This window comes from Bufo gargarizans, chromosome 3 (assembly GCF_014858855.1).
Source record: "Bufo gargarizans isolate SCDJY-AF-19 chromosome 3, ASM1485885v1, whole genome shotgun sequence".
Lineage (NCBI taxonomy): Eukaryota > Metazoa > Chordata > Amphibia > Anura > Bufonidae > Bufo > Bufo gargarizans.
Window position 1 is genome coordinate 56595188 of NC_058082.1, and position 27134 is coordinate 56622321.

Consider the following 27134-nt stretch of genomic DNA (forward strand, 5'->3'; position numbering starts at 1 on the left):
TGTTGGCACCAGCAACCAATCAGATTGATCCTTTCATTTTCCACAGAAGCTGTGAAAAATGAAAGGTGGAATCTGATTGGTTGCTATCGGTCAGTATTCCTTTACACCAGTTTTGATAAATCTCCCCCCAAAATATTCATCAAGTCAAACTTTATCATTCAACTTGTTAGAAACGGAAATCTTAATAAAAATTTTAGTAATCAGTCATCACATCATGCAAACAGCCATGGCGTAAAGTCGTGCCGAGGCTGAGCAATATGTTGTTGATGTAACTATACATAAGGGAGCATAGTATTACCAGGGCTGAGGAGAAAGAAAAAAAATCTCCAGTCTGTCCTGCGGTTATTAAATAAAAATACGCTGGCGCCAAAGAGGAGTCATTCGAGGAAAAACAATGAAATGCGCACTTACCACGTTGGCCGGAAGCTTGTGCCCAGGGAGGTATTTCACGTTCTCGTGTTCAGTGTTGATGATCTCAGTTAGTTTCTTCCCTGATATTAGCTCCTCAAACACCCACATGTTTACCACATTATCAAACTGAGGGAGCTGAGCCGCATTCTCCCCGACAATCTTCGCAATGGCAGATCCCCTGTGTAGACATGAATATGTTAATGGAGGCGAAAGTTTGTAAATGAACAGAAGTATTATCACTTGTCAGAGCCCCGGGAACCATTCTTCTGTCAGGCTGACTCTGAGACAGAGGGAAATCTACTGAATTGATCTAAACACATCGCTCTTATGGTGCCGTTTACGTGCAATGACTGTAGGCCGTATCGCGTAGGTAATGAATGAGCGGATGCTACAAACCGGATTCCCAAAAAGTTGGGACACTAAACAAATTGTGAATAAAAACTGAATGCAATGATGTGGAGATGGCAAATGTCAATATTTTATTTGTAATAGAACGTAGATGACAGATCAAACGTTTAATCCGAGTAAATGTATCATTTTAAAGGAAAAATACGTTGATTCAAATTTTCACGGTGTCAATAAATCTCAATAAAGTTGGGACAAGTAGCAATAAGAGGCTGGGAAAAGTAAATTTGAGCATAACGAAGAGCTGGAAGACCAATTAACACTAATTAGGCCAATTGGCAACATGATTGGGTATAAAAAAAGCTTCTCAGAGTGGCAGTGTCTCTCAGAAGCCAAGATGGGTAGAGGATCACCAATTCCCACAATGTTGTGCAGAAAGATAGTGGAGCAATATCAGAAAGGTGTTACCCAGCGAAAAATTGCAAAGACTTTGCATCTATCATCATCAACTGTGCATAACATCATCCGAAGATTCTGAGAATCTGGAACAATCTCTGTGCGTAAGGGTCAAGGCCGTAAAACCATACTGGATGCCCGTGATCTCCGGGCCCTTAAACGACACTGCACCACAAACAGGAATGCTTCTGTAAAGGAAATCACAGAATGGGCTCAGGAATACTTCCAGAAACCATTGTCAGTGAACACAATCCACCGTGCCATCCTCCGTTGCCAGCTGAAACTCTACAGTGCAAAGAAGAAGCCATTTCTAAGCAAGATCCACAAGCTCAGGCGTTTTCACTGGGCCAGGGATCATTTAAAATGGAGTGTGGCAAAGTGGAAGACTGTTCTGTGGTCAGACGAGTCACGATTCGAAGTTCTTTTTGGAAATCTGGGACGCCATGTCATCCGGACCAAAGAGGACAAGGACAACCCAAGTTGTTATCAACGCTCAGTTCAGAAGCCTGCATCTCTGATGGTATGGGGTTGCATGAGTGCATGTGGCATGGGCAGCTTGCATGTCTGGAAAGGCACCATCAATGCAGAAAAATATATTCAGGTTCTAGAACAACATCTGCTCCCATCCAGACGTCATCTCTTTCAGGGAAGACCCTGCATTTTTCCACAAGATAATGCCAGACCACATTCTGCATCAATCACAACATCATGGCTGCGTAGGAGAAGGATCCGGGTACTGAAATGGCCAGTCTGCAGTCCAGATCTTTCACCTATAGAGAACATTTGGCGCATCATAAAGAGGAAGGTGCAACAAAGAAGGCCCAAGACGATTGAACAGTTAGAGGCCTGTATTAGACAAGAATGGGAGAGCATTCCTATTTCTAAACTTGAGAAACTGGTCTCCTCGGTCCCCAGACGTCTGTTGAGTGTTGTAAGAAGAAGGGGAGATGCCACACAGTGGTGAAAATGGCCTTGTCCCAACTTTTTGGGGATTTGTTGACACCATGAAATTCTGATTCAACATATTTTTCCCTTAAAATGGTACATTTTCTCAGTTTAAACTTTTGTTGCGTGATTTATGTTCTATTCTGAATAAAATATTAGAAGTTGGCACCTCCACATCATTGCATTCAGTTTTTATTCACGATTTGTATAGTGTCCCAACTTTTTGGGAATCCGGTTTGTAAAAGGGAAGGGCCGCCATAGCTACCATGTAAAATAAAAATTAATGCAACGCTGCAAATAGTCTTCACTGAAAACCTCCTACAGTTCCTATGCAGACCCATATGTCTCCATGGTAACAGACTACACACAAACCCTGTGTAGTCTGTTCTTTACAGTCAAACTCCCATCCGTCTCCTATGTGACACGAAAAATATTCTACGGTTTTCAAACCAGTATCTGGATCGAAATACTTTTGTAATTGCATGTACATTTAGTATAGCCCGTGAGCTATTCACAAACATGTATCTGTATCTGCTACCTCCTGTATGTTATTTTCTTCATTTCTCCGTCCACCTCACTGATGCGCTCAATTTAAATCTTTAACTGCCATCAGCCAGATCTTCTGTTAGAAGCTGTGGCAGTTACAGGGATAGAGCTACAGCAGAAAGGACATGCTCCTTGAGAAAGGACACACCTCCTGAGCTGCCATCTTGAAATAAATCTAGCAGAGCAATCGCAGGAATGAATGGGGAGATCTCTGGATCCATTTGAGGTCCAGGGCTCATTCGAGCTTTGTTAGAAATAGATTGTCATGTACTATATATATGTACTATTCGCCTTAGGAGAAATTGCACTGAAATCAAAGAATATGTCAAAGAGGCAGAAATTCTGGGGGAAAAATTTACAGCTAAGGGATATAATGAGGATATAATGGAGGCTCAGAAAAAAGAAATAAAACTGATAGCAAGAGAAAAATTAATAATAAAGAAAAATGAAAATAAAGAAGAAAAAAACGTAACAGAGATGAAGGATAAAATACCACCCATCATAACCCCATACAACACACAAACCCATATCCTTAGAAAAATTGTAAAGAAATACTGGGATATATTGGGATATATTGAAAGAGGACAAGATTATAGGCAACCTTATATCAGCAACACCAGTCTTTATATACAAAAGGGCAACCAATATAGGCAACAAGATTGCCTCAACTAGCAAAGGAGCAGGTATACTAGGCAAAAAGAGGAATATTCAGAGCAATCTCCCACAGGGCTTCTTCCCGTGTAAAAAATGTGCCCCATGTAAAAGCACAGCAAAAAATACAGTGAAAACACAATACATAAATAACTATGAGGGTAGTTTTGAACAGGAGATAAGGGGACATATCTCCTGCAACACAGAAGGGGTTATTTATGCGATCAAATGCCCCTGTCACAAACTGTATATTGGACGCACCAAAAGAAAATAAAAAAAAACGGATAAGTGAACATATCAATAATATAAGAAAAAAATCAATAGAACACCCCTTATCTAGACATTTCACCGAGCTGCATGGAGGAAAAATAGAAGGCATGTCTTTTATGGGCATAGAAAAGATAGAAATGGATGCCCGGGGTGGAGATTATATTAAGAAGCAATCAAAGAAAGAAACAGAATGGATATTCAATTTAGATACTATGTTGCCGAAGGGCCTTAACTCAGAGATCGAGCTATTTGGTTTCGATTAGTAACAACTGTTATGAGGAGGAGGGGGAAAGGCACAGCATGCACTATAAATAATGAGAACATACGTAGTGGGTGTAACGTTCCCTGATGAAGAGTACCGCCTGTACTCGAAACGCGTAGGAAGTTTGACTCCCACTACAACCCGTAGCTCAGTTTGCGGTGACGTCACTCTCTCAGACGTGAGCACTAACCCACAGGTAACGGGAATACTTTTGCCACCGGCCGGGGCTATATTCCCAATACTTATCGTAATATAAATACAATACTAGCCTATGCTGGCCATCCCCCCCCCCCCTCCCCTTGGATCCGCTTCCCCTGCTTTATACAGAGAATACAGGAGGAGGACCGCTACAGAACGTTGCATCTCTACAAACACACGTGCGTTAAGGTAGGACTTGGATACTTTGTAGCGCATCTGTGGCATTGCATGTTCGAGCGGTAGATGGTTTTGCAGTTTGTCGGCTGCTCATTTTAATATATTTTAATATATTTCAATATATCTAATACATTGATCGGTAGCGCGCAGTGTTACATTTATTTTTCATATATACATTTGTGATCTGTACAGCTAGCCTGCACAGTATCCTCCATAGCAAGTACGGGACTGCTATAACACCGCTGCGATCCTATATATGGTGTAGCGCCAGTTGATTAATTATCATGTACTATATGATGTCTGATTTTATATTTTTTCCAATCAATCATGGCATAACTCCTTTAAAGGGTTTCTGTCACCAGAATACCTAAATTAAACTGGCTGATATTAGCGATGTGCTAATGTCCGCTGAACCTAACTAGCCTATTCCTAATTTTATCTATGCCCCCATTACTCCATAAATGTAACTTTTATCATATGCGAATTAGCCTCTAGGAGCGGGTGGGGGGGGGGGGGTTGGGGGGGTTTTAAGGGGCTTTGCTTCTGCTCCTAGAGGCTCCGTTCTCCCACCTCTGTCACCTCCCTACAAGTCTTGATTGACAGGGCCAGGCAGCGTTCCCATCCTGCCGGCCCTGAGTGCATGGTAGATCTCGCGCCTGCGCCGTGCCATTCAGTATTCAGCACACACGCAGTAAGGAAGTCGGGAGCCAGTGAGCGTCCTTCCTTCACTATGCCTGCGCCGAATACTGAACAGCACGGCGCAGGCGCGAGATTTACCATGGACTCAGGACCGGCAGGAGAATGCGAACGCTGCCTGGACCTGTCAGTCAAAACTTGTAGGGAGGTGACAGAGGTGGGAGAACGGAGCCTCTAGGAGCAGGAGCGGCCGCTAATATCAGCCAGTTTAATTTAGGTATTTCTGGTGACAGAAACCCTTTAATGGGTAAGCAAAAAGTAGGAGACGGATGCCAATATTACTGCAGGGTCCAATTATACAGTATAATTACAGGGGTTTTCTGAGATAACAATACTGATAGAATCCTTAGCCCTTCCCACAATGTCACATAATTTGGGCATTAGGCCTCATGTACAATACGGAGTTATACAGGGCTCTGTGTGCCATGGTACAATCCTCTACTCGGACCAACAATTCAGTCTTCTGCCTTAAAAGAATTTAATATTTCTGTCTTCGAAATCAAACACTGGATAACTCTTTGCCCATGGCTGTCCACCAAAAGCACCCAGTTATTTAGTACCCCATCACAAACCCCCCTATCTCCCATCACCTAACCTCCAATACAATGTCACCAATAGGTGGACATTTTTGGACTGTGTTTATTTCTATGTGTAAAGTGTATATGACAGGACGATGATCAACCCACCATATTATGGAGACCTCATATACAGTCCTTCACTCTACCCAATGATTGCATATAACCAAAGGTGGATATACAGTAGGTCATCAGTGGAAGATCATAGTTTATGGAAGATACAGCAAAGTGCGTGCGTCATTGGAACAATTATAAAAATTTCCGCAGTTTCTATTACTGACTGTATTCAGAAAACTGGATAACGTGGTAGTATCGCCATAAAGAACATACATCAATAAGATTGTTTCTGTGCTATCAATTCTGGACTAATGCACATATTTATGCCGACTAAAACCTCCTCAATTTGCCAATTAAGGACCAACCTAGCTCTCTTAAAAAAAAAATCATAAGGAGTCTTATAGGACATGCTATGCTCATTTGGGTATTCATATTAGCTCCCTTTCCAAAAAGTAAACTGTGCCTTCTAGCACCACTGACTTGTAGGTAGCAATCTTACAAGTCATTGCTCCTCAACCAGCTGTTTCAAAACTGCCACAGAATACCAGGCAGGAGAGGACTAGCCACAGACCCTACAGGGAAATTTCCCTGTGGGCCAATGCCCAAGGGGGCAGCCAAGGCCTTCTCATGGCTGTCTACCAGGTACATAAAGATCTGATTCTCTCAACACTAATTAATGTAGGATTATCAGGCACTTATGCACCTAGCCAGCGCCCACAGGTGCCCTCCTGAATTTGACTGTATTGCCATCTTCAGGATGATAGAGTTTCATACTGTGGCGCAGCAGCACTGTTTTGTGCTGCTATGTTGTATTTGGTTCTAATGGGGCGGTATTTTGTGCTACACTACAGTATTACTGGCCCCGCCGACTTCTGTTCTCCTTGCCTACTTGTGTTGCCCTCCTTCTGTCAGTCGGGACACACCTACAACATGGGGCCACTTTTAGTTTTTTTTTAGGGCCACTTTAAATTCCCAGTCCGTTCTTGCTACCAGGGGCTGCTGGGAGACATTGTTTAGAGAGTGCCATGTAGGTGTAAATGTCTACAGAGAGAGAGAGAAAAAAAACACATGGGCACTCCGATAGCCCAGGATCACCAAAGAATGGCGGGTAAGTGCCTGCCGCGCAGTAGGCAGAGGATCATCTCAAATGGTTGTGACAGCCAGGCACAACTCTGGAGGACAGCATATGGTGGATGTGGTAAATCTGGCTCCAGAATGGTAAATGGAGACTCCCGTACAGGTATGAATTGATGAGGTTACTGTTTCAGTGATGAAATACATGGCCAATAAACTTCAATTCTTCACCTTTTACTACCTGTACCACTGGCATTGATTTCTGACCTGGCAAATCCCGCTGCTCCAGCTATTTCTACCCTTCTCCTACATGTAGGTGTAATAAGACGTCCTTGTTGTGTTCCTAGGCCTGTCTAGGGTCAGACATTGACTTAGGGAACTGCTGCCTTTCAACAAGTGAAACTGGAGGCACAGTTTTTTTATTTTTTGGGAAAGCAAGCCAATTTGCCTACCTTTTTCCCAGAATAGCATAGCATGGCCTAGAAGTCTCCTTTACATGGCTCTCTCTTTAGAGGGCATCTGTCAGCAGATTTGTACCTATGACACTGGCCGACCTGTTACATGTGCGCTTGGCAGCTGAAGGCGTCTGCGTTGGTCCCATGTTCATGTGTGCCTGCATTGCTGAGAAAATTGATATTTTAATATATGCAAATTAGCCTCTAGGAGCAACGGGGGCGTTGCCGCTACACCTAGAGTCTCTGCTTTTTCTGCAAATGCCACACCCGCTGCACTTTGATTGACAGGGCCAGACAGTAAAAATATCATGCATGGCCCTGTCAAAGTGCAGAGGGCTTGGCAGTTGCAGAGAAATTGAAGACTCTAGATGTCTAGAAGATGCTCCTTTTTTTACTTTTTAACGGCAAACTATTTATTGCTTCATATTTTAATCATGTTACAATGAAATTATATATTTTTATACACGGTACTACAAGCTCCGTTTTTTGTCTTTACGCTTGTTTCACTCGGGAGCTAGTACCGAGTTACATTGTATGGGTGTCCTTTTGGTTTTACTGGGTGGACACTGTTTTTCACTCTCACCAATTGGCCACTTCTGGTCTTTATTGTTTTTTTTTTTTTTTTTATATTGATGACCTATCCTCATGATAGGTCTTCAATATCACATCGGCGGGGGTCCGACAACCCAGGGAAGGTGTGCAGTGTGTACGTGCTGTCTCCCGTCTCTCTTCCTGCTCGCTGCTGCTTTGCCATAGACATAGGGAGAAGTGAGACGGCACTTGCTCACTGCGCTCTTTCCCTTCATACAGCTGATCAGCGGGAGTGTGGGGTTTTGGACCCCCGCCAATCTGATATTGATGACCTTTCCTAAAGATAGGTCATCAATATTAAAAGCCTGGATCACCCCTTTATACCTAAAAACATGATTTCAACAATAGGTCATTTTCTGATGATACACTCCCTTTAAGGAAAGACACACACCATAGCTCCCCTTCTCGCTGGAGTCCCATACACTGTGAAAAGAATTCCCAGGTCAGGTTTACGTCCTCTGTTACCCTTTCTCAGAAATCACGAGGCAGGGGAAGTGTCACAAGCATGCTTCCTTATCTATGATAAGACATCAGTTAGCATACCCTCAGCTGAAGGGAACCTGTTCTGATGATGGGTTCCTTATGTGTGTATTCTGTCGTCAAGGTGAATCATTTACACAAGGACAATATTCCCTGTGCTGCCTTAGATATAAATGATATAAATGAGAAGTAAAAGTGCACTCCATCATTTTATCTAAAATCATGGCCAAAGCGACTGAATACGAAGATGGCAATTAGTCTGCGTTACTATTATTCCCACTCAATTACTCTCAGGGCGAACAACGTTTAAATGTATTGTAAGATGAGCTGAGATAGGTAGCAGGTACTTCATATGTACTATCAAGAATATGGATCATACAGTCCTGATCAAAAGTTTAAGACCACTTGAAAAATGGCAACAAATCCTATTTAGCATGGCTGGGTCTTAACAAGGTTCCAAGTAGAGCTTCAGCATGCAACAAGAAATGGGAGTGAGACAAAACATTTTTTGAGCATTCAATTTAATGAAAACAACGAATAAACTGAAACAGGCTGTTTTTCAGCTGATCAAAAGTTTAGGACCACACCTCCCAAAAAAAACGAAACCCCCCCAAAACAGAAACCCAAATCAGTAATGAGTAGCTCCGTTATTGTTTATCACTTACAAAATTCGTTTCGGCATGCTTGATCCAAGCGTTTCCATAAGGTGAGTGGGAACATTTCTCCAAGTGGTGAAGACGACCACACGAAGGCCATCTACTGTCTGGAACTGTTGTCCATTTTTGTAAACTTCCCTTGCCATCCATCCCCAAAGGTTCTCAATTGGATTTAGATCAGGGGAACATGCAGAATGGGCCAAAACCTGGAAGAAGTCCCTTGTCCTGCGGGCATTGTGTACTGTAGCGTTGTCCTGTTGAAAAACCCAGTCGTTACCACACAGACGAGTGCCCTCAGTCATGAGGAATGCTCTCTGCAACATCTGGACATAGCCAGCGGCCGTTTGACGCCCCTGCACTTCCTGAAGCTCCATTGTTCCACTGAAGGAAAAAGCACCCCAGACCATTATGGCGCCCCCTCCACTGTGGCGCGTAGAAAACATCTCCGGTGGTATCTGCTTGTCATGCCAGTAACGTTGGAAACCATCAGGACCAACAAGGTTAAATGTTTTCTCATCAGAGGATAAAACTTTCACCTTTGAATGTCCCATGTTTGGTGCTCTCTTGCAAAGTCCAAACGAGCAGTTCTGTGGCGTTCAAGAAGAAGAGGTCTTTGAAGACGTTTTTTGTTTTTTAAAGCCCTTCAGTCTCAGATGCCGTCTGATGGTTATGGGGCTGCAGTAAGCACCAGTAAGTGCCTTAATTTGAGTCGAGGATCGTCCAGTGTCTTGACGGACAGCCAATTGGATCCACCGGCTCAGTGCTGATGACTTTTTTGTTCCATAACCCTCAGGATCATTTAAGAAATTCCAAATGACCATTTTACTGCGTCCCACCTCAGCAGCGATGGCGCGCTGTGAGAGACCCTGCATATGCAGTTCAACAACACGACCACGTTCAAAAAGGGAGAGTTTTTTTGCATTTGCCATCACAACGTGTGACTACCTGACAGAAAATGACAATGAATCCACATCTTTGCACAGATTTGGCCTTTTAAAGGCATGTGGTCCTAAACTTTTGATCAGCTGAAAAACAGCCTGTTTCAGTTTATTCGTTGTTTTCATTAAATTGAATTCTCAAAAAATGTTTTGTCTCACTCCCATTTCTTCGTGTTGCATTTTGAAGCTCTACTTGGAACCTTGTTAAGATCCAACCATGCTAAATATGATTTTTTGCCATTTTTCAAGTGGTCTTAAACTTTTGATCAGGACTGTATAATAAGAAATCATTGAGCCCCAGGATGTGGCCTACAGGATAATGTGAAGATACAAGTTAGTTTTCTCCAAACATGGGTTGGTCCTCACAGGGGTGCACCGCCAATGAGGCGAGGTAAGGCGATTGCCTCAGGCAGCACCAGGCAAGGACAAGAGGGGGTCAGTGGAAAGGCCTTGGGTAATGAGTGCTTTCATTGTGGAAGCGTTTATCTCTGCATATTCAACTGTATTGCTATATTAACCAGTATGTTAACAGTAAGGTTGGAGGGAAGGGGTTAGTTTGTCATTTCAGTTTTCGCCTCAGGCAGCAGAAAGGCTAGATGCACCTCTGGGTCCTCCTAGAGATAATGTGACCAGAGGAGCAACAGAAAATGGATGAAATAACAAATCATAAAAAGGTTTAGGCTGAGGAAAAGCAATAAGTAGGCATCTAGGAGCGGACTGGTCAGTGCTGTCATAGGGAGAGATTATGGCACCATATACAAAGCTATCATTACTTCTTTTTTTTTTTATATACATTTTTTACATGTATTTTAGAGGTCCTGTCAGCTGCCCTGGCATGTTTGCTTTAGGCCTCATGCACACGACCGTATTTTGTTTCCGTGTCCGATCCGTTTTTTTTGCAGATAGGATGCGGACCCATTCATTTCAATGGGTCCGCAAAAAAACGCACACGGTGTGCTGTCCGCATCAGTATGTCCGTTCCGTTGCTCCACAAAAAAAAATTGTGCATGTCCTATTTTTTTCTAGTTTGTGGACAAGGATAGGCATTATTACAATGGATCCGCAAAAATAACGGATGCCATACGGAATGTCATCCGTTTTTTTTTGCGGACCGCAAAACACATACGGTCGTGTGCATGTAGCCTTAGTAGGTACTTGTATTCACCATGAAATTCTGGAGCATATTTTCATAGAAGCCAGCATTTTGCTGTTCCTTTGTTATTCCTTCTGGAAAAGCATGAACAAATTAACAACTGGGCTACACTTTGGCAATGCAGCCCGTCCTTAGTATAGGTGATCAATATCTGATTCTGGGTGTCCAAATCCCAACACCCCACTGATCATCTGTTTGAAGAGTGCTGCAGTCTCTTCCTAGGTCTTTGGTGTCACATTTATCAGTCACGTGGTCTAGATGCGGCTCAGTCCCCTCCAAGTGAATGGGCTTGGGCTACAATACCAAGCACAGCCGTGCGATAATGAATGGCGCTGTGCTTGATAACCTGTGAGGAGGTCATGGTGTTCACCGGAAAGTGACATTATCCAATCAGTGCTGCCGGTGTCGTACTGTACAGGGACACACCCCCAACTGGTAGCACCTAGATCAGGGTTTCTCAACTCCGGTCCTCGGGACCCACAGGATTTGAGAATATCCCACAGAATGAAGTCCTGATGCATGGACACTAATTATATCACCTGCTCAATACTAAGGAAATCCTGAAAACATGACTGGTAGGTGGGTCCCGAGGACCGGAGTTGAGAAACCCTGACCTAGATGGACCATCAATTCATTCATAAACTAGTAGGAATAATAAAGGAATGGCACAACGTAGAGTCATAAGACTAGAGGCTTCAGAATTTATATTACTTGAGAAATGATTGTAACGGATCTCCTAGCACCCCGACCGGGTACCTCCGTCGATAGATGCTCCTAGTGCTTTCCGAGGACTCCAAGCACTCCACTTGACACTGTACGCCCTGCAGACCCCACGAACTGCCACAGCTTGGTTGGGGTCTCACCGTCCTCCACCCACGCTGGACCTACGACAAGGCTCCAGGCTCCAGTGGGTGAACCTCTCCTACAGCCAGAGAGCAGGAACAGCTCTTACAAGAGCTAGTAGTTATGCCAGGGGAGTATAGCAAATCTTCAGCGTATAGCAATCCCCCAGTTTGATCAGTTATCCAAACACCAGTCTCAGCATGATGAAGGATAAAACAGGAACACTTTATTGAGGGCTACCCGCCCGTATTTATGCAGGTCCCCATCTGGTGGCCACGCCCTGGTTGGTTTCGTCACAATGATTATTAATGGAAGCTGTCTAAATCAATCCGAAAAGCAAGTTTAAAAATGGTATGTAACATTTCTTTACTTTATACTATCAGGAGTATTCTCTGCACTAGTATAATTACATTACTATGACAATCTTTGAAGCACTAATCTTATGTAAAGCCAAAATAGCTAAACCACACTAGCAGTATCTTAGACAGGGTGCTGAATTTTCTTAAGGCCTCATGCACACGGCCATGTTCCGCGGCCGAGAGCGGACCGTGGAAACACGGCTGGGATTCCTGCTGACAGCATGAGCGCACGGCATTATTGGTTGCTATGACGCTGTGCGCTTCATGCAGCCGCTGCTGTACAGTAATACAATATACTAGGAACACGGCTGTGTGCATGAGGCCTAAAGTCGTTGTGCAGCCAGTACGTATTAATGACCTATTCTTAGGATATGTCATCAATATCTGATCGGTGGTGGTCCGACTCCTGACACCCCGCCTTTCAGCTGTTTATAGAGGAGGCAGTGCTCGTACAAGCGCTGCTTTCTCTTCAAGATTGTATTGTGCGTCATCTCGCTTCCAGCGGCGGTGTAGTGTAATTGCAAGTGCTCATCCTATTCAAGTGAATGGAGCGATTACTTGTAATTACACTGCGCTGCTGAGACTTCCAAGACGACACGCAGTGTAATCCTGAAGAGGAGGTAGCGCTTGTTAAAACACTGCCTCCTCTTCAAACAGATATTAATGACATATCCTGAGAATAGGTCATCAATATTACTGGCTGGACAACCCCTTTAAAGAGACCAGCCCTGTATGGAGACTTAATGGAAGGACCCCATGGTATGGTTATGGAGACTTATTGGCAATGCTCCATGGGAAAGGAATATGCAAAGAGGTATACTCCATACTGACAGTTGGCAAGCACCCCAAAACTAATATCTGGCCAGGATATATTCCCTGCTCAAATCCCAAGGCTTGTTGGAAAGTCGGATCTTGACTCATAGGGAGCCACTTTCAATAGGTGGCGCTGGTGAGATGGTTCTCTTTCCTTGGGAGACATCTCTTTGCATATTCCTTTCCCATGGAGCATTGCCAATAAGTCTCCATACCTTGGTGTACTTCCAGTGAGTCTCCATACAGGACTGGTCTCTTTAAGGAGATTCAGCGCCCTGCTGAAGCAGCTTCCAAGACATTGAACTGACCCAGACAGTATCCTACTCCATACTGATGAGGGGCATGCACCCCAAAACAGATGTCTACAGATGGATATCTGGCCAGGCTACATTTCCTTGTCTAGTCCTAAGGCTTGGTGGAATGTTGGATCTTCACTCATAGGGAGCCCCTTCCAATAGGTGGCGCTAGTGAGTTGGTTCTCTTTCCTGAGAGATACCTCTTGGTACACCAGTAGTATGTGCAATCAGCCATGTCTCGCTGGGTTACCCCATGTGTATTTTCTGCTGCACAGAACAGATGAGCTGTATATGAACATGTCAGTGTCTAATACAAATCCCAAAAGAACTTCCCAAAACATCTTCCTTCCGTCTTCTCACATTCTCCTTGTCTTTTCCATCCAAGGCTGTCTGCACGTTATCTCTTGTGGTGGATCATGGGAGTGCCAGTCTGCCTCGTCTACTAACTCTATTTAACTATGCCAGTTACAGAGGCACCCTCACAAATTCACAGAGGGGTGTAGAGCTATCCTCAAGGGTGCCAGGAAATTTCTGGCTTTTCACCTAATGGTCACGGGTCTGACTTAAAGGGAACCTGTCACCGGGATTTTGTGTATAGAGCTGAGGACATGGGTTGCTAGATGGCCGCTAGCACATCCGCCATATCCAGTCCCCATAGCTCTGTGTGCTTTTATTGTGTCAAAAAATCGATTTGATACATATGCAAATTAACCTGAGATGAGTCCTGTCCCTGACTCATCTCACGTACAGGACTCATCTCAGGTTAATTTGCATATGTATCGAATCGATTTTTTGACACAATAAAAGCACACAGAGCTATAGGGACTGGGTATTGCGGATGTGCTAGTGGCCATCTAGCAACCTATGTCCTCAGCTCTATACACAAAATCCCGGTGACAGGTTCCCTTTAACAAGATTTAGTTAGGATTTTACAGCTCTGTTCGTTTTTAGCAAAGCTAGAGATAAATGGTGACATGGAACAAAATGTCACACAGCAAAACATCCCATCCTGGTACAGCGGAAGCATTGTGTCACCTCTATTGAGAGAGAGGTGACATGCAATATGGCAGCAACACTGGAGCCTGTGGGAACGCCCCCTGGCATCAGCTCTGCTGGCTGGAGGGGAAATATGTCACCGCTCCGCTCTAGTCTGAATGTATCCCGGTCTATTTCTGATGGGGGCTTGTAGAGAATATACTTTAGGTTTGGTTCACTGCATATTTATGCTGCATGCTTGGCGTTTAGACTGGCAAAATCTTTTGACACATGTATGCCGAAACTACTAAATGCATAGTTGAATTAAATTTTTATACTAATTGTAGCAAATGATCATGTCGGATCACTGCCAAGAATGAATACAATTCAGCAAACTCTCAGTAACAGGTAAAAGGGAATATCCCCATTCACTGACAACAAGCAGAGGTCTTGAAAATAGCAAGGAATCGAAACACAAATGTAATGCAGAACATTGCACAGAAGTATCCATCTCACCAGCGCCACCTATTGGAAGGACATCCCTATGAGTCAAGATCCGACTTTCTTAAAAGGCCTTGGGATTTGACTAGGGCAGGGATGGCCAACCTGCGGCTCTCCAGCTGTTGCAAAACTACAACTCCCAGCATGCCCAGACTGCCTACAGCAGGGCATGGTGGGAATTGTAGTTTTACAACAGCTGGAGAGCCACAGGTTGGCCATTCCTGGACTAGGGAATACAGCCTGGCCAGATATCTATCTGTAGACGTCTGTTTTGGGGTGCCCCCTCATCATTGTGAAGTAGGATTCTGAAGGGTGCTGAATCTCCTTAAAGAGACCGATCCTGTCTGGAGAATTACTATATTCCCTGGTCAAATCCCAAGGCTTGTTAGAAAGTCGGATCTTGACTCATAGGGATGTCCTTCCAATAGGTGGCGCTGGTGAGATGGATACTTCTGTGCAATGTTCTGCATTACATTTGTGTTTCGATTCCTTGCTATTTTCAAGACCTCTGCTTGTTGTCAGTGAATGGGGATATTCCCTTTTACCTGTTACTGAGAGTTTGCTGAATTGTATTCATTCTTGGCAGTGATCCGCTTTCTAACAAGCCTTGGGATTTGACCAGGGAATATAGTAATTCTCCAGACAGGACCGGTCTCTTTAAGGAGATTCAGCACCCTTCAGAATCCTACTTCACAATGATGAGGGGGCACCCCAAAACAGACGTCTACAGATAGATATCTGGCCAGGCTGTATTCCCTAGTCCAGGAATGGCCAACCTGTGGCTCTCCAGCTGTTGTAAAACTACAATTCCCACCATGCCCTGCTGTAGGCAGTCTGGGCATGCTGGGAGTTGTAGTTTTGCAACAGCTGGAGAGCCGCAGGTTGGCCATCCCTGCCCTAGTCAAATCCCAAGGCCTTTTAAGAAAGTCGGATCTTGACTCATAGGGATGTCCTTCCAATAGGTGGCGCTGGTGAGATGGATACTTCTGTGCTATGTTCTGCATTACATTTGTGTTTCGATTCCTTGCTACTTTCAAGACCTCTGCTTGTTGTCAGGGAATAGGAATACTCCCTTCCAATAGGTGGTGCTGGTGAGAGGGCTCTCTTTCTTTGGGAGATACCTCTTTGCATAATCGGTGCTTTATAATAATTTGGCTCCTGCTCTCAGAGTAAACAGCTCTCACTGCCCTAACTTTATATATTGTTATACATTGCAGCCAATCTGAAGCGGCCGAGCTGCAGGAGAGGGAGGGAGAAGCAGTCTGAACCAATCAGGAGACAGGAGGTGTGTCTCAGACTACATCGTACTTCCTGTAGACACTGTAGCTAAGCTGGAGTCACAGATCACAAAGATGCTGTAATGGAGCTCAGCAAAAGGCACTACGGAAAAAAGGGGGCCTTCACGTGGCAGATTTTTTTTGCAGAAATTTTTGAAAACAGATCCATTCATCTAAATGGGGTTTGCAAAATTCCATGTGCTTGCTGGCCAAACAACAACATTCAGATAAATGGAACTGATTCTTAGTCGTAGAGGTTTCTGCTATGAGTATGCCCTCACCCTCGAGAGAAGGTAGTCCTCCTTTGTGGGTACTGACTTAAGGGCCCTTTACGCGGCCAAGAACCCGCAAGATACCGTAATCATAGGAACGCTCGTTAGCGATTATCTGGCCGTGTAAAAGTGCTGCTGATTACCCGATGAACGAGCGGAACGCCACATTATTCATGTGGACACAAAAATGGTCGTTTGCCGTCAGCAGGCGGTGCTGTGTAATCACGCTCTGCTGCTGGCAAACAACGAGTCTGTATGGGGACAGGCGATGGCATTAGCGATCACTGCTCCCCCTTCTGTGGAGGAGATCTTTGTTACTGACGAGGTCTCCTCCATTGATGAGCATCGTATAGTGAGTTTAGGCCACCAACTAACACAAAAGGTTCTGACAAGTCGTCACTTGGCCAGTAACGCCTCCTTCTACAGTATAAGGTCCCTGCAAAGTGGATTAAGTTGATTTACCACAAGGGTTAAACAAACTATTTCGTCCACTCAGCTGAACAGCAGGAGGCCCTCAGAAGGACAGAAGGTGTATTTCTACACAACTTCTGCGCAGGTCCACTAGTCATTTTTGGGCAGTCTGTCTGTGGCTCCTTCCTCCCCTGCAAACAATTTCACCATTTAGGGGGAGTTCACATCAATGTTATGAATTCCGTTATTGCTTTCCGTTATAACGGAAAATAACGGAATTCGTAAGACGGAATTCAAGCGAAAACCTTTAGAGCCATTCCGTTTTAATCCGTCATAATAGAGGTCTATGGTCAAGCATAACGGACCAGTTTGGTTTCCGTTATGCAGGACGGAAAATAAAGTCCTCTAAAGGTTTCTGTTTTGAATTCCGTCTTACGAATTCCGTTATTACCATGTTATGACGTAATTTATAACGTTGATGTGAAACCGCCCCTAGGGCTTATTCAGATGAGTGATGTAAAGTCCATCAGTGTTACGTCTGCTAAAAATGGATGATTTTACATACACAGCATCTGTGCGCTGTCCGCTTTCATCGATCTAGGGAGGGTGTAGTGAGGGAATCGGACTAAAGTAGCGCATGCTGCAATTTTCTCTTCGGTGCAGAAAATCTGATGTGTATCGGCCCATTGATTATAATGGGTCAGTGTTCAGTCCGCCTGCCGTCCATTCCACCCTCGGAAACTACCCGGACATGAGCATCGCTCATGCGAGCAGGTCCCTACAAATAGTCATACGTCTCCCTAGTTATAAGGGGCCTAGTATCTAATTTCCTTCTGGCACACACTGAAGACCTATGATGTATCTGAATACGCCGTCTCCCTTCTGTCTGACGTTTGGAAGAGAACTGAATTCAAAAAATCTACATCAGACCAGGCAGGGAGCGGCAAATTCAGAGATCACGTATGTGCCCTCCATACGCCAGAATGAGACGAGGGGAAAAGTATATATATTGCTCCGTCTCCTCTCGCGTCTTCTAATTTACCCGCTGGACTACAAGGGGCAGAGTTCAGCAGAATTCACACCTACGTTAGGCTACTTTCACACCAGCGATTTTACTGGATCCGGCAGGGATCAGCCAAAACGCTTACGTTACGATAATACAACCGTCTGCATCCGTTATGAACAGATCCGGTTGTATTATCTTTAACATAGCCAACAAGGATCCGCCAAGAACACCACTGAAAGTGAATGGGGGACGGATCCGTTTTCTTTTGTGTCAGAGAAAATGGATCAGTCCCCATTGACTTACATTGTGAGTCATGACTGATCTGTCTTGCTCCGCACCATATCCACTGGTGCATTCCGTTTCGCTCAGTTTTGTCCCCGTTGACAATGAATGAGGACAAAACGGAAGCGTTTTCCTCCGCTATTGAGATCCTATGACGGATCTCAATAGCGGAAAGGGAAAGCGCAGATGTAAAAAGTAGTCTTAGTCTCACTTCCAAGATCATAAAGTAAAATGTAGAACATAAGCAGTTACAGAATATGTCATCAATGTTGGGGGGCCATTTGCAACTACGGCATTTACAGTGGAATTTTGGCACGGACAGCCTTGCCGAAACTCCACTGAAAACCCGCCGGCAGCTGCGTCCTTTCTGCCTCCCATTCATTTCAATGAGAGACAGCGCTGAGAATCTCAGAGAGGCAGCCTAATACCATGGCCGAGAAGGGACATGCAGAGAAGGGACATGTCTGGTCTCGGTGCACCACTCCGCAATCCTCAGTACCGCTTCTCACTGAGATGTATGGGAAGCAGAAAGGATGCCGCCACCGGTGAGTTTTTGCCAGAATTTTGGCTTGGCTGTCCCATCCATGTGCTTCTCGCCAAAACAACTCCATTCACATGAATAGAACTTATATTCAGTCGCAGACATTTTCTGTACTAAAACCTGCTAGGTGTGAAGGCGCCCTAAAGTGACTTGTCTTTCACCTCAGCGGCTGTCAGAAGACCCCCCCCCCAGCTGCCCAAAGCGGACACTGTCCAAGGCAACCAAGATGGCGGAAGTCACATGATTTACTTGTGACCTTTTTCTCAACTTTCTGTGGCTGCATCCCCTCCTGCGCAGGCTCTGGACTGGTTCAGCTGCCACCAGCTCCTGCACAGAAGAGGATGCAGCCTGGTATAGCCAAGAAAGAGATGTGACCATGACCACTGCCATCTTGGTCGCCATTAACTGCATTTTTTTAGGTTATGTTCACAAAACATTTTTTGGCAGTGCGGATTTGGTGCTGAAAACCTGCGCCCAATCTGCTCTGAAACCACCTCCCATTTTCGCTTTTCGTTGTGAGTGACTGTGCTGCGGTATATGCGTCCGAGGATATTTCCTGTGCTCTTTTCCAGACCGCGCTACGAATCCACTTGTCAATTCTTGCCACGGTACCCCGGAAAGCTGCAATGGGTGCCTGTTCACGGTTTAGCTCCATTCACTGCACTCCACACCATTCAAAATGAAAACCTGCGCGGTCGGATACGCAGTCAGAATCCCTCGTGTGAACCTCTCCTTACGTAACCCATGGATCGGCAGCCTTCTGACCAACCACTGAAGTGAAAGAAAAGTGGACCGCACCACATTGCACAGTTTGGCAGCATTTAGGAAATATTGTTATGAAGTGGCCAACCCCTTTAAGTCCCGGAGAGCGCCTTGAAATAGTTTCTAACAATGACTGGGTTGCTGCTCAGTCACGGAATGCAGCGAGCTGTGCCCGGATGTATGCATGTAAACACCCGAAGCCTCAGGTGCCACGTGAACACAAGTGCCCTAACCCGCTCAGAACCGTATACAATGGTGTCTTGCTCCATGTCCCCTCCAGTAAGTCCCCTGCAGCACACCCCAGGGCACCTCAGTGCGGTGTAAGAGGATAGCCTGTCAGGTGGAATTTGCTCTCTTAAGCACATTGACCGTAGTGCAGAGGTTATGTCAGAAGACACCATGGAGATAACAATCACTTCACCAGAACAGACCCCCTATGTCATCCATATACCCCAGACTATGGGCACTGGGTAGTTTTTTTCAATAGTTGCTAGATACAGCCTGGTAATACCTGGGCATATGGAGTTGGCTGCTTCTCTGGAAAATAGACTGTTAGCTCCATGGTCTAGTGCTATAGGAGACACATATCCTGTGACTGTAGAGAAGGATCTGAGGGAGAACAGCTCAGCATGTGCTTAGCAGGGGGTGGATTATGTCCTGCTGCTGCTCAGTCTACAACAAAGGCATTTCTGTCCACAGGATCACATGCTGCTCTATGGGGGCAACTGAACAGCGCCCCCTGCTGGTCCCCTCACCTACATAGAGAGATCACACACTTACCAATTACCAGAGCCCACGATGCAGACCTTCAGTGCCATGACGGTGTGCCCGGCTGTACACAGTGCTGCTGACACCCTGCCCGCTCACAACTCCTGGCATTTAAACCTGAGCTGTCAGTCTTGTGCAACTCCGACCACGCCCCCTGCCGCTGATTGGCTGAGCGGGGACCTTGCCCTCCCCGTGTCTGGCAGAGACAGTGAGGTGCCAGGATCTGCCCCATTGTACGGCTGGTGAGGCTCATTACCGCCTTCATTTAATTAGCTGTCAGGAAGCAAAGAGTGAAAACCCTGCAAGACGATTGCTACCTTTAGGGCATATTCACACCTGCGGCTTTTGATCAGGGTTTTTTTTTTTTTTTTTTATACAGTTTTTGAAGCCAAAAGCAGGAGCTGATTGAAACCAGAAAAGTAACTTATCTATACGATTTTTTTTTCGTGATCCACAGGTGATTTTGACATTATAACAGAAAGAAAACCTGATCAAAGACTGCCCATGTGAATATACCCTTAGACCTCGTGCACACAAATGTTTATGGGGGAAAAAAAAAAGTGTGAACGTACCCTTATACCGTTTTTTTGCGTTCTGTACACGGACCATATACAGAACCATTCATTTCAATAGATCCGCAAAAAAAAAAAACGGAAGGTACTCCGTATGCCTTGAGTTTCCGTATTTCCGTTCAAAGATGGAACATGTCCCATTATTGTCCGCATGACGGACAAGGATAGTACTGTTCAATCAGTGGCCAGCTGTTCTGTTCCACAAAAAAATGGAATGCACACGGATGTCATCTGTATTTCTTGCGGATCCGTTTTTTGCAGACAGCAAAATACTGAAAAAGCCATACGGTCGTGTGCAAGAGGCCTTAGGCGTCTAAACTGTACAGATTGGGCGAGAATGCCTTCAGTCAGACTTGCACCATTTCACCAGCAGGTTCAGTCAGTTTTGTCTGCAATTGCGTTGTTTTTTTCCACACGCGTGCAATCAGTTTTGATGTGTTTTTCACGCGTGTTAAAAAAACCTGAAGGTTTACAAACATCTCTTACCGGATGCAATGCGTTTTTCAATAAAGCCCCATTCACTGCGTGAAAAACACAGAATATAGAACATGCTGTGATTTTCACGCAACGCACAAGTGATGCGTGAAAAACAACGCTCATGTACACAGACCCATTGAAATGAAGTCGGTCAGGATTCAGTGCGGGTGCTATGCGTTCACGTCACGCATTGCACCCGCGCGGAAAACTCGCTCGTGTGAAAGGGGTCTTAATGAAACACTCTGTGTGGCAGCGTGAATTCCCATAGTTTACTGGACGGCATGGCGTCATAGTGAGTTATAATGCTGTGTGTCTCTGCTGTACTCGCCAGCTGTACTCGCCTAATGTCATCAGTACAAACCATTACAGTGGCGGTTGGGCAGAGACGCACATCATGATAATGCCGTGTGGTCTTGGTCAAAGGAGTGGGATCACTATGGGCCTTCACGCTCCCACATGCAGTGATCACTCGTCTGAAACTGGCCTTAGACATTTCTACAAATCCATGTAAATTCAGGATATGCCAGAAATGACAGGTAAGTAGTTACACGACCGACCTGTTCAGAATCAGGATTGCACACGGCCATAGTTTTGGTCCACGTCTATTCATCTGATTGAGGCCGCAAAGGAGGCAGACCGCACACGGCCACGAAAAAAAATAGAACATATCTTATTCCTGCCTGTTCTGTGGACAAGGCAGGAGAAAAAGAAACATGGCGGCACGCACTCAGCCAGAAACCGTGTGGTGCGTATATGCGATTTGTGGACCACAAAAAAAAATGGATACGGACGTGTGCAGGAGCCCTCATTCAAATAGTCACAATGTGTGGGCAATTAAGCATCTATAGTACAGCTGCAAATCCCAGCCGCCCCACTAATGACCCAAACTAACAGCACCAGCGGGATCTATAATGGTACGGCCAGACGGTCAGGTTTCCTGATGCAGTTTTGGAAGCCGAAAATCAGGCTGAGAAAGCATAAAGGACGGATACGACATCTCTTGTTTGAATTCCAAAACTGCATCAGGAAACCTGACCGCATGGCCTTAACCTTGGGGTGCATTCACACAACCGTATCAGTTTTGCGGACCACAAACCACAAATACCAGCCAGATGCACCCTGCATCGCATTGAGTTCAATCGGCATCTTGCAGCCAAAGATAGGACATGACCTTTCTTTTGCGTGGACCCTGGAGCACACGGGAATCCAGCTACGTGAAATCCGCAACAAAACATTTGTTTTCTGTTCCGCTGCAGAATATTAACAGGACGCAGGTGACGACGCTCGTCATCCCCATAGGCCAACATAGCAGATGGATTTCAATGTGGAAAACTACGCAGTGTGTGAGGGGACCCTCCTAGACCTCCATAGAGAGTGGGGTCAGGAGACCTCCTCCCGTTCTGGTGCTGTACCCTACGTATCAGACATTTGTGGCGTTTCATGTGAATGTAAATGCTCTGGATGGGAAACCCTGTTATGTCCAGATGGCCAAATCTGCGGTGTAGGCAACCCCTGAATCAACAGCATCATAAGAGCCTATGATGATCTTAAAGGGAACCCGTCATCAACGTTATGCTGATCTCACTGATGGCAGCCTAAAGTAGTGACAGAAATGCTGATGTCAGCGGTGTGTCACTCATCAGCTAAAAGTCAGTGGTTGCCGAGAACCAGCATCAATCATTACAGCCCAGGCCTGGAAAAGAGTCAAATCTACCCGAGAAGAGTCCTGGTTATTATAATCTCCTGCTCCCTCACCCATCTGCTGATTGGCAGTTTTCTCCTAGAGAGAAAGGGAGACAACTAGGTAGAAACCAGTCAGCCATCAGCAGGGGGGGGGAGCAGGAATTCATGAATAACTGGGACTCTTCTCAGGTGGCCGGGACTCTTTTCCAGGCCCAGTCTGCAATGATTGTGATGTTGGTTCTCGGCAACCACTTACTTTTTACTTATAAATGACAGACCGCAGAAATCAACTCACCTGTCTCTACTTTATACTGCCGTTAGTGTGGGCAGCACAAAGTTGATGTGATGATACTGATAACCCTTTAAAGGGAACCTATTAAACACTTGGAAACCCCCTTTAATCAGTCACTAAACCAGTGGCTGTAGGGACCCGGCTACACGGCAAAGTGTCGCAAGACTTCTTGTCGCTGAAAAGTCTCGCAACGTTCTATGTAATGATAGTCAACAGTGACACAATGTGACTGCAAAGCAACAGTTGCAAAAAATCCATCCGAGTCAGATTGTTTTGTGACTGTTGCGTCACAGTTGAAACACCATCGACTACCAAAAAAAAAAAAAAAAAACACCTCGTCACCGTATAGCTGGACCCCAATACTGGCAGAAAGATTAGGCTTCCGTGAAACTGGTGAAAGTCTAAAGACAAATTTTTCTAGCATAATTCATGAAATAAGAAAATCTGAACTGTCACCTTTTGAGGGCACCGAGCACAGGCGCTCAGATAACGCCAAATGTGTACAATTTGTTCCCCTGAATAGGAGCTGAGATGCAGTACCTGAGAATGACCACTGCACAGTGTATGGCGCTGTGGAGTTCAGGCTCCATAGACTGTTTACCCTTTAACCACAGCTGCCACATACGGTGGTCAGAGGAGATGTTGCCTCCCCATCAATATCATTCGAATGACCTCTTAGGTCATCAATATCTTAGTCCAGGGGAAACATAAAATAAAATCTATGGCACTGCCAGATATAGGAGAGCGATACACATGGCTATCTTCTCCAGTTCCAGAGTTTAATGGAGCAGTAGTATGCATGTGTGACCGCTGCTCTATTCAAACAGGAAACATACGGCCCCCAGGCTCATAATGAGCAGGGGCCCCAGAGGTTGTAGCCCCACTGATCAGACCCTTGTCTCCTAGTCTGTGGATTATTGGAGAACTCCTTTAAAACAGTTTTGCTGGCAATTCTGTTTACGGATAGGGCTACAAAGCGACACTGGTCGCGGCCAGGATCGCAGGGGTAGCGCAGTATGGTGGTGTTCCCACAGAAATGAATGGTGTAGCAGCGCGCTACTGTGCCCCCTATATCGAAAAAAGTCCAGAAGAGTTGGAGGAGTTTTCACGATTCGGGGTTGCAGTCAAGACACACATGCAACTCTATGGGATCACCGCTGCGATCCTGGCCACAACCAGTGTCACCTTGTACTCCTTACCTTTACTTTAAAATATTGCCATTTCCCCCCCCCCCCCCCCCCACGTTTCCAGGCGCTTATGAAAACATTTGGCAATTTTCATAATGGCCATGTTAACCCAAAGAAAGTGAATCAGACTTTTGGAAGAATGCCCCTAAAGCCAGGGCATCCACCACTTATGTGAATGATCCCTAATGCGTCATGCATCACAGGCAACCCTTTACAGAGCAGCTGACTGCATCAACCACACAGGAAGGTGTCACATAATTGATTATTGACCGTCACCCTACTACTTCACTGTATACGGCATATGCATTTCATAGTGTAACTTTCATTAAGGGCTCATGCACACGACCGTATATATTTTGCGGAACAGAACAGCTGGCCCCAATAATAGGACACGTTGTATTCTTTTGCGGAACGGACATAGGGCACTGAATGCACGCAGAGTAATTTCCTTTTTTCTGGCCCCGTTGAAGTGGATGTAATTTCACGTTGGACACACCAAATGAGCTAGAAATTTTGTCAGTAGAGCAAAGTGGCTCTTAAAGGGGTTTGTCTCATCTCCCCGTTACTACGGTTTCAGTAGCTCCTATTGCAGTGGACAAGAGCTATGGAAAAGGCGTAGCACAGCAAACTATGCAGTTTCTGAGGTGTTTAAAACAGTCACTGTACTTTCAATAAACTTTCCAGCAGCACAAGTGAAGATGAGAAAGATTGTAATATATCTCAGAGACAAATGCCTTTTTCTCCCTCTAGCAGCTCATACTCCTCCCTGATCCATAGGCTTCTATGGGCAGCATGTAATATGATTCTTCAAAGAACCAACAGTCCATCTTTTCTCTCAAAAACAGATTCAGCAAAGTGTTAGTTTAGCAGTGGAGAAAAGCATTTTTTCTGATCAGATACATTACAAATTTCTTATATCCACTTTAGCATTGATTTATGCAGTTTGCTACAGTGACCATAAGCTTTAGCTTAGCTGTGAGCCTCTTACTATCGCTTTGAGCAGTCATCTGATGGCTATGTATAGTTCTTATTTCTAAACTAACAGCAGCTTATAAACAGTTATTTAAAGGGGTTTACTGAAACTTTATAACTGATGACCTATCCTCTGGATTGGTCATCAGTATCCGATTGATGGGAGTCCTCCCCCGGGACCCAGAGAATCTCCACCTTGTTTTTTTTAAATAAAGACCAAGTGGTTAAAGGATTCTTAGCTGAAAAGGAGTACAATGTAATAATAAAAAACTGCCCCCAATAGGTGTCCATCGCCTTTAAACAATACAAACAGCACTTATGATGAGGTCAGATACTGGTCTTAATTAGAACTTGCTTTTATTAAAACTTGGCAATGACTACAAGGTACAAAACAATATTTTGGTCCATCAAAACCATAATCTGCTTAAAAATAAAAAGGCTACATTGTATGAGAATAGAGGTGCTCGGGGCACATTCAGTGACGGAGGTTGGGGGGGCTTGTCGGGATGTACCCTGGAAGGCTAAGCAGCATATTAAGAGCCCGTTCCTCAGACTGCCAATGCTGTAGAATACATTACGGTACACTCTTCCACATAAGAGTCCTTCATTATTGAAATCTACTGACCACTTTTCTCAGTCCAAAGACTTGTAACCTTTTCAGCAAAAGAAAAAAAAGAAAAAAAAAAGAAAAAAAAAGAAAAAAAGGGGGGTAATTTAGTTTTTGTGGTACAACCGTATGAGGTCCCAGATAACAGGGCTGAACTCAAGTACACAGTGCCCCCACTGCACAAGGGTTAATTTAGAATCTATTTGCTGCTGACACAGCTGAGGCGGCCATTGCGATGGATGAACACAAATGTGGAGTATAAACTACACACCCATCCCGCCTCTACGGTGTGTGCATTACAAATATACCGTGCTATCGGTTTACGGACAGGTATGAACCTCTAGTCATAGGAGCGCACATAGTTAATGGCTACAAAAGATATAGCTGGCGGCATCTTTTCTCTCTGGGGAGGGTGGAATACTATGTTAAACATAATGAACATTACACAAAACAATAAAAAATAATGACACTTAAGGAAAGTCTAAAAATAAATGTACTGGATCCTTCAGAATATAACTCAAGTCTAGCCCTCCAAGGATTTTCTGGTCTTTTAAGATCTGTAACATCTGAGGACAGTATAAATAACTATTAGTGTGTCCATATTCCACGTGTCAGTCGTTTCACAGAGGCCTCAAATCCAGAACAATCTACAGCAGCTTCCTAAAGCCTCAAGAAGATGCCGAGATGCTGGCTGTGAGGAACACTCTTCTTCAAAACATCCAAAGGAAGCTTGCTTTATGTGTTTCTAATCCCTAGGGCTTGTTCCAGCTCCTGGCGTCTTTGCTGCACCTATTTGGGGGAAAAAAATAAAAATTAAAAAGTGAAAAAATAGAGAATATATAAAAAAAAAAAAAAAAAAAAACTTGATTTACACAGCAGATCATTTTCTACATCTAAAAAAATTCCTGAAATCCTGTGGCATATAAGTGGTTCACCCCCTCCGTCATCATATTGCCCGCCATGCAACAGGTTTGCTACTGGTGCAGCCAAGGGCCTGGCAATGACTCCCAACTTTGGCATCTTATTACTTCTATCAGTCCCTGCCTCTAATAAGATGCCCGTCAGCATTATGGAGACAGACGTAATACACTGCAATACAGAAGTATTGCAGTGTATCTTAGAAACGATCAAGCATGGTCATGTCCAGTAGCAGGATGGCAATAAAAACAAAAACGAGTCACTCACCTTATGAAGGTCCTCTCCATCCAACTCCTGTCCAGCAAACACTGGACTCCAGCTGTTTCTGATCACGTGACAGCTATAGTCAAATCAATGGTCTCAGTGGTCGCTTGTACAAGAACG

General features: G+C 44.8%; 2 protein-coding genes across 2 annotated transcripts in view; both read right to left on the reverse strand.

Annotated features, from left to right (window-relative positions):
- The window catches only part of GPD1 (glycerol-3-phosphate dehydrogenase 1), a 70784-nt gene extending 50596 nt beyond the window's left edge, over positions 1-20188 (reverse strand). Inside the window, exons 1-2 of the mRNA XM_044284973.1 lie at positions 20055-20188; positions 412-589 (exon numbers count right to left, since the gene is read on the reverse strand). Coding sequence (XP_044140908.1) covers positions 412-589; positions 20055-20092 — 216 coding nt within the window. The 5' untranslated portion in view covers positions 20093-20188. The remainder of the gene's footprint in view (positions 1-411; positions 590-20054) is intronic.
- Positions 20189-25565: 5377 nt separating this feature from the next.
- SMARCD1 (SWI/SNF related, matrix associated, actin dependent regulator of chromatin, subfamily d, member 1) overlaps positions 25566-27134 on the reverse strand; it is a 32549-nt gene continuing 30980 nt past the window's right edge. Inside the window, exon 13 of the mRNA XM_044286765.1 lies at positions 25566-26621. Coding sequence (XP_044142700.1) covers positions 26568-26621 — 54 coding nt within the window. The 3' untranslated portion in view covers positions 25566-26567. The remainder of the gene's footprint in view (positions 26622-27134) is intronic.